The sequence below is a fragment of the Phalacrocorax carbo genome, chromosome 6 (assembly GCF_963921805.1).
Source record: "Phalacrocorax carbo chromosome 6, bPhaCar2.1, whole genome shotgun sequence".
In the NCBI taxonomy this organism is placed as follows: domain Eukaryota; kingdom Metazoa; phylum Chordata; class Aves; order Suliformes; family Phalacrocoracidae; genus Phalacrocorax; species Phalacrocorax carbo.
Genome location: NC_087518.1, coordinates 50,699,833 through 50,707,138, shown reverse-complemented (window position 1 = coordinate 50,707,138; position 7,306 = coordinate 50,699,833). Strand labels below are relative to the sequence as shown.

Here is a 7,306-nt window from a genome sequence, read left to right as displayed (position 1 = left end):
GGGCGGGAAGTCAGGAGGCAACGGAGGCGCCGGGGAACGGGGCGGTGCAGGAGGATGGAGGGCGGTGAGCGGCTCCTGTGAGTAACCGGGGCGGGCGGTGAAAGGGGCGCACGCACCGGGGCCTGCACGGGGGTCGCTGGTGTGGCCCTGGGAATGGCGCTCCGGCACTGCAGTCCTGTACTGGGGTCACTGGTGTGGCCCTGGGGATAGTGTTCAGGCGCTGGGGTCCTGTACTGGGGATAGTGGTGAGGCCCTGGTGTGGCCCTGGGGATACGGCGCTGGCACCGTAGTCCTGCACTGGGGTCACTGGTGAGGCACTGGGGGGGGGCTCATCCTACAATGGTGAGGCACTGGGAATACTGGTCCTCCACTGGGATGGATCAGCAGGTCCACTGGTGTGGCAGTGAAGTCACTGGTCTCACACTGGAGGTTTGAGGGACTTTGTCCCTGTGGCCCCCACCTGTCACAGCAGGATGGTGCTGGCTGTCCCCCGCGGTTGCCCGGGGTACCCGTCCCGGGGGCAGGCCAGGCTCCCGCAGCCCCTTGGCGGTGACACCGCGGGGGGGAGGCTGGGGACATGTGGTTGCCACCTCGGCGGGTGCCTGGGCCTCCGGGGGTTGCACAGCACAGATAGGGGCCAGGGACACCAGTGGCAGAGCTGCCCTCCCCTGCACCCCACTGGCCCCAAATCTCTCCAGGCGGGAGCGACTGCTGGCCCTGATAACTTAATCTCACAGGACCCTGGGCCAGGCATCGCCTCTCCCCGGGGAGGGCCCCATGGGCCCCAGCAGGAAGAGGCCCTGGACTGTCATAGGAACGTTGGTCATGTTTGTCACAGCTGGATGCAAGCCGTTTCCTGCGGTCACCAGCCCGGGAGTGGGGACAAGCCACTGGCCGTCACGCCTCCTGCCCCCAGCCACGGGGATCTGGCAGGGCACCTGGACCCCTCGTGGGTGACAACCCGTATCTGCCCTTTTGTCCGCAGCCCCAAGGGCTTCCCCAAGCTGAAGAATGACACGTTCCTGCGAGCGGCGCGTGGGGAGGAGACAGAGCACACCCCGGTGTGGTGCATGCGGCAGGCGGGGCGCTACCTGCCCGGTGAGCAGGTGGAGGCGTGTGGGGGGGCGACAGACCCATGAGGGGGGCCCGGCACACACCCCATAATGCTCATGCCGGTCACTTGCAGAGTTTCGGGAGACCCGGGCGGCGCAGGATTTCTTCGCCACTTGCCGGAGCCCCAAATTGTGCTGTGAGCTGACTCTTCAGGTAAGCATCCCCCGGGGGATCTGTGTGTCCCCTGTCCCCACCCAGATGAGGACAGGGAGAAACCTTGGGTCTGGCCATCCCAGGTGGCCCTGGTAAATTGTGCAGCCCTTGGGGACCCCACTGCCCCAAGTGCTTTTCTACATCCTCCGTGGGACGGGGTCCCAGCCCCTCACTGACGCTGTCTCTTCCCCTCCGCAGCCACTCAGACGATTTCCCCTGGATGCTGCCATCATCTTCTCTGACATCTTGGTGGTGCCGCAGGTGAGAGCCATGGTGGGGAGCAGTGGCTGGGAACGGGGCTGGGTTCAAGGGCCACCCCACTCTTGCTTCTTCCATTCTCCCCCGTCCCCAGGCGCTAGGCATGGAGGTTGTCATGGTTCCCGGCAAAGGACCCACATTCACAGAGCCCCTGAAGGAGGTGGAGGATCTGCTGAAACTGCGACAGAAGGTGGACGTGACTGCGGAGCTGGGTTACGTCTTCCAGGCCATCACGCTGACACGACACAGCCTGGAGGGCAGGGTGCCCCTCATTGGGTTCTCCGGGGCACCTGTAAGTGATGTGGTTCCTCCATGTGGGCTTCTAGCTGGGCTCCTCTGCTCTTTCTTCTGGGGTGACACCGGCCATGACACCTCCAGAGCTGTGGGTGCTATAGGGGTGCGTAGGTGAGGGCCATTCAATGCAGGAGCAGTGTGCCCCAGGCTCTGGGGTGCTCACAGGTTCTACCTTCAGCACTGTGACTGTCCCCTCGCGTCGTCTTCCATCTCCATCGCCATCCTTACTCCACTCCTCTCCTTCCTGCAGTGGACGCTCATGTCCTACATGATTGAAGGTGGCGGCTCCACTACAATGGCCAAGGCCAAGAGCTGGCTCTACCGTCACCCCGAGTCAAGCCACCAACTGCTGCGGCTGCTGGCTAATGTCATCACTGACTACCTAGTGGGGCAGGTGGCTGCTGGAGCGCAGGTGTGTCCTGGGGCATGGGGACAGGGTCAGGCAGGGACTGGGGACAGGGAGCAGAGAGGGTCTAGCTTGTGGGAGGAGGAGGAAGAGGCACTGAGGTGTGGCTTTCCCAGCCCTATGTCCCCGGCAGGCGCTCCAGCTGTTTGAGTCCCACGCGGGGCACCTGGGCCCGGAGCAGTTCCAGGACTTCGCCCTGCCTTATATCCGAGACATCGCCCAGGCTGTCAAGAGCAAGCTGAAGGAGGAGGCGCTGCCCCTGGTGCCCATGGTGAGTCAGGGCTGCCTGGGTTCACCCTAGCATTTGGGGGCTGCTGGAGAGGGGTGCATCCCCTGGTACCTGCCTCCCCTAGTCTAGCTTATGGAGAGGGGCCTGACCCATAGCACAGGTACTGCCCAACTCCTCCCTTCCCAGATCATCTTTGCGAAGGACGCGCACTACGCACTGCGTGACCTGGCCCATGCTGGTTATGAGGTGGTGGGTCTCGACTGGACCATCCGTCCCCAGGAAGCTCGGTAAGTCTGACAGAGCGCTCAGGTGCCTGGGCAACACCTCGGCCTGGGTACTCTGACCGCTTTCTCTACCCTGAGCCATCCCAGGCCTGGAGATTTCTGCTCCAGAGGTGGGGATAGTTGGGTCCTCATGCTACATGGAGCTCACAGCAACCAGGGGTTGCACTGAGGGGTCCTGTGTGCCCTGTGGTGAGGGCTGCAGGCACCCAGCTGCCCCCAGCCTCTGCACCACATGCAACAACTCACCTGCTTCATCTCCACTGCAGTGCACAGACAGGGAAAGACGTTACTCTGCAAGGGAACCTGGATCCCTGTGCTCTCTACGCACCCAAGGTGAGCCATGGTCATCGCCAGCAGTGGGGGCTAGTTCTAGCCTGTGTTAAAGGCCTCCTGCCTCAGTTTCCCACCAGCAGCGCTGGCTCATGTTGCAGCAGTCCCCCAGGCTGGCTGGGGACTGGTGGGGGTGGAGTAGCCTGGGCTGAATGGGGCTGACACGTGGTTTCCCTCTGTGCCTGCAGGAGAAGATTGGCGAGCTGGTGAAGAAGATGCTGGAGGGTTTTGGGACCCAACGCTACATCGCCAACCTGGGCCACGGCCTCTACCCTGACATAAGCCCCGAGCACGTGGGTGCCTTCGTGGAGGCTGTGCACGCTCATTCCCGCCACATCAACAAGCACAGCTGAGCCTGGGGGCTTGGGGACAGGACTCCAGTTTGGGCACAGTTGCCCCAAGTGGTCACCGGCTCGCTCCAGGCTGGGCTGCAGCATTAAACCAGCACCTTCTCCACAGCAGCCGTGTGGCGGCTCTGGCTGGGGGGACGGGGAACTGGATGGCTCTGGAGGAGAGGGGCAGCAATGGCAGCCTGGCAGTGGGGCACGTGAGGTCGGGGGAGCCTCTGAGCCCCATCCTGCAGGTCAGAATGGGGAAACAAGGATGCCAGCAAAGAAGGGGAGATGCCTCTCCCTGCCAGGCTGCAGTGTTGTGCTAAGGGCTTGTGCAAGAGGATGTGAGCCCAGAATGCAATAGGTGTCTCCTGGCACCACAGATGTGCTCAGCCCTCCCTGCTCGGGGTGATGCACTGCCAGAGGCTGGCCAGGTCACAGCCTGGGGGCTCACAGCCCACCACTGCCACAGGCTCAGCATGATCCATGCCACAGTCCTGCTCAGGTGGGAATAGGGAATGTGACATTGACCCAAGGTATCCTCAAGGGGGTGGGAGACCCAGCAGGACTCACCTGGAGGACAGCCAGTCACATGGCAGAAGCCCTGCAGACACCATGGCCCTTGCACCGCCAGCACCCTCCTCCAGCTCCCTGAGCCTCTTTGGGACCATCCCACTGGTCCTGGATCTCTCTCCCCCAACGCCCACCTCCCCATCACCTCTGACCCTCTCGGCCACATCTGCCTGGGGCTCAGCAAACGCTGCAGAAGGCAGCCCAGGGTGCCGGCAGCAGCCAGACACCCTGGGTTATGACTCCATGCCGCCCCATCCCACACCGCAGCACTCACTGTTCCAGGCTGGCTGTAGGATGGATCGAGACACAGGCATCAACACTGCTTTAGCTAGCATGGATGGGGCAGTGCCACGAGGGTGGGCAGGGACCTGCTGATGCTGAGATTGGCAGGGAATTGCACCTTGAAGCAGCTGGGGTGCCTTGTCACTGCTCCGTCCCCCAGTGCTGGGGGGTGCAGGAGCTGGGTACCGTAGGGGGCTGCAATACTGCCTCCTCCCTGGGGCTCTGCCCTGATTGCATCGCCCACAACGCCAGGCTGCTCAGCAAGCGTGGTGACACTTCCAACTTCAGAGAAAGGCAGTAGAGATACAAGCGGTAATGTTCATCCCTTTTATTATTAAACATCAGATGAAGAGGTCGCACACACACATACACGCACGCACGCAAAAAAAAAAAAGGAAAAAAGAGAGGAACAGACTGGTTGAAGACCGCTATTTTGGTGGCGACAGAGACCAAATACAATTGGTTTCCTGGCCGGAGCGCGGACACAAGTCACTTGCCAAAAAAATTAAAAGTCAAACCAGACAGCAGATAACTAGCCCACGTTCTCTAACTACAAGACACCATCCAGACCAGCCGTTGCCCCCCCAGCCCTCCTGACCCACTGGCAAAGAAATGAACCAAAACCAAAGAGCCGCCAGCCCGGGGCTGGAGAGTCTGCCCGTGGCGCTGGGCGAAGCCGGGAAGGGCTGAGCATTGGCCACACCACGGAGCCAGGAAGCAGAATGGTGCGGGGAGGTGGCGCAGCTGCGCCTGCCCCCTCTCCCTCCCCAGGAGCCGGGCAGCCCTGGTGCCCGCGCCCCTGCCCCGGCGCCTCGCACCCCTGCACCCGCCGGGAGACAGCCACGTACGAGGCGATGGGCTCGCGTCCTCCCTCGCCAGCATCCATGCACGTCCGAGCGAGTGTTGCTCCAAGTCCCTTCCTTTGCTGTCCTCAAGCGCTGGGCTGCCGCTCCTCCTTCCGTCCGTCCGTCTGTCCCAGGGCTGCGAGTTGAGCGGACGTTCGCCTCCCCCCACACCCTTCTCGCTGCCAACGATGCCGTGGGAACCTGAGAAATGTTCGCGTGCCTCCTCCTCTTTTTGTCTGTGGTTGTGTTTTGTGGTTTTTTTTTTTTAAATAATAGTTATAATAATAATAATAATAGCAATAATAAAAATAATCGCCCCAGCCCACGACAATTTCAAGTATCCCCCAAATAAAAGACAGAATTATAAATAATTATAACTTTACAATTTAATAATTGACACATATACTATAGTATTTACAGTATCATAAATGCTTTTTTTTTTTGTGTTACTTTTAGTAAGCAATCCCTGAGAACAGTTACTTTAACTTGTTTTTATTGAAGTATCTTCACAAATAGAGGAGTTTGCATGTCTCGGGTGGGCGGGAGAAGCGCTTTGCAAAGCCATCGCTTTTGGTGACGCATGAGGTTCTAGTGTTGCGGGTTTCTTTGCTCGCTCTTTCTTCCTTTTTTTTTTTTTTTTTTTTTTTTAATTCCCCATGTAATTTTAAAGATTTTTGCATTTTGCAACCTTCGGATCCCTCCAGCGACCGCTTCCTTCAGGAAAGAGGTATTAGATTTCCAGGTTAGCTTTTGGTATTGGCAAGGGAGGGCAGGGGGCTGAGTGAACCATCCTTTTTCCCCGTGGTTGCCTTTTGGTTTGTGCCCAAGGAATCTCTGGATCCTCTCAGCGTGTGAAATGGTTAAATCCAAGAAAGAAAACAAAAAAAAAGAAAACAAAACAAAAAAAAAAGAAACAGAAGACCAGAACAGAGTAGCCTCTACCGATGGGGGGAAGGTGATCTCTGCTTTCCTTCCTTCTTCTCTCCCAAGTCCCCGTACTACGGCTGGACCCTGCCAGTGAGTGTGGCGGGAACCAGGGCTCACCCAAACCGTTCTCGCACCAGCAGCATCAGTTTTTTCTTGCCTTTGTAGATTTGTTTGAGATTGTCAATGAACTGGGCAAACTGTATGTGCCCGTCCTGCGCCAGGAGGAAGGTCTCCCTGGCCTTGCTGAGGAACTCGATGAACTCCCCATAGTGCCGCGGGCTGATGTGGGTGAGCCGGGAGTGGGTGGTGTTGATGTAGGCGCTTATCGTCGCGTCCAGCAGCTGTCGCAGCGGGGCTTTGTCGGTGGACATCAGCTTTCCCGAGTTCCTACGGCCGGGGATGCCGGCCAGTCCTGGGGCCGTCATGGTGCAGCGGCGAAGGATGTCCGAGAGCACCGTGGCACAGTGCACGCTCTTCACCACCAGCGGGATGATGGCCGCCAGCTCGTTTTTGCCCAGAGAGTGGCTCAAGGCGCAGGCCCAGAGCACGTCGTTGATGGCTGGGTGCGTGTCCTGGTTGTAGGCCAGGTTGAGATGCGTCATGGCCAATGAGGCCAGTTTGAACGCCCGGAGTGGGTAGCCCCGGTGCTCCATGTAGCGGGCGATGGTGAAGAGCTGGGTGTAGGTCATGCCGGTGGAGGCGGCATCAATGACGATCTGGTAGGCAGTCTCGAAGGCAATGTGGTCCTTCTCGCAGAGGGTCAGGGCAGACAGGGCGCAGTTCTGCGGGTCCTTCATGGCGCACTGCAGGGCCAGGGTGCGGGCGCAGCTGGCCAGCTCTTCCCGCTGCGGGTAGTCCAGGCTCAGGCGCAGGATGGTATTGTGGGACATCACCGTGGCTGCCACAATGCTGGTGGCTTCCGTGGGGGTGAACAGCGAGTACCAGCTCTGCAGGATGCTCACCAGGGCCCTCACCCCTGCAAGAAAACACTGGGTTCATGATACAGCCCTGGAGCATGGCACAGATCACAGTGCTCTTCCAAGTCCCCAGGGGCCCGGAGCCAGGGCAAAGCCAGCCTGCAGCAGTGCTGAGCCGCTGCCTCCGCTCCAACAGGGACAGGGCGGAGGGGGACAGGCAGAGGCTATCCTGCTCGACCATGCTGCACAGCGCAGCAAACACCACTGAACTGGCCTGGGAGTACAGGGTACCTGTCCCAGTCCTGAACCTGGCCACCATTGTAGCCCCAGCCCTGCCAGGTGGCACTCTGGGAGTGCATCCAG

At 59.8% G+C, this 7,306-nt stretch overlaps 2 protein-coding genes across 3 annotated transcripts in view; one reads left to right on the top strand and one right to left on the bottom strand.

Annotated features, from left to right (window-relative positions):
• The first annotated feature begins 5 nt into the window (after positions 1-5).
• UROD (uroporphyrinogen decarboxylase) lies at positions 6-3,525 on the top strand. Its single transcript, XM_064455228.1, has 10 exons — positions 6-77; positions 986-1,098; positions 1,187-1,266; positions 1,465-1,527; positions 1,619-1,816; positions 2,069-2,230; positions 2,358-2,495; positions 2,640-2,740; positions 3,004-3,070; positions 3,256-3,525. The coding sequence occupies exons 1-10, from the start codon at positions 55-57 to the stop codon at positions 3,418-3,420; spliced, it is 1,110 nt and encodes a 369-aa protein (XP_064311298.1). The 5' UTR covers positions 6-54; the 3' UTR covers positions 3,421-3,525.
• A 1,042-nt stretch (positions 3,526-4,567) lies between these two features.
• Positions 4,568-7,306, bottom strand: part of ZSWIM5 (zinc finger SWIM-type containing 5) — a 101,560-nt gene continuing 98,821 nt past the window's right edge. For both annotated transcript variants that reach the window (XM_064455224.1, XM_064455225.1), the window contains exon 14: positions 4,568-7,002. In XM_064455224.1, coding sequence (XP_064311294.1) covers positions 6,140-7,002 — 863 coding nt within the window. In that variant the 3' untranslated portion in view covers positions 4,568-6,139. The remainder of the gene's footprint in view (positions 7,003-7,306) is intronic.

Excerpts from the sequence above, each read along its gene's own strand:
- UROD (XM_064455228.1), top strand. The coding sequence starts at position 55 with ATGGAGGGCGGTGAGCGGCTCCT. Across the intron at positions 1,528-1,618 it reads ACATCTTGGTGGTGCCGCAG|GCGCTAGGCATGGAGGTTGT; the intron begins GTGAGAGCCATG and ends CCCCGTCCCCAG. Across the intron at positions 2,741-3,003 it reads ATCCGTCCCCAGGAAGCTCG|TGCACAGACAGGGAAAGACG; the intron begins GTAAGTCTGACA and ends TCTCCACTGCAG.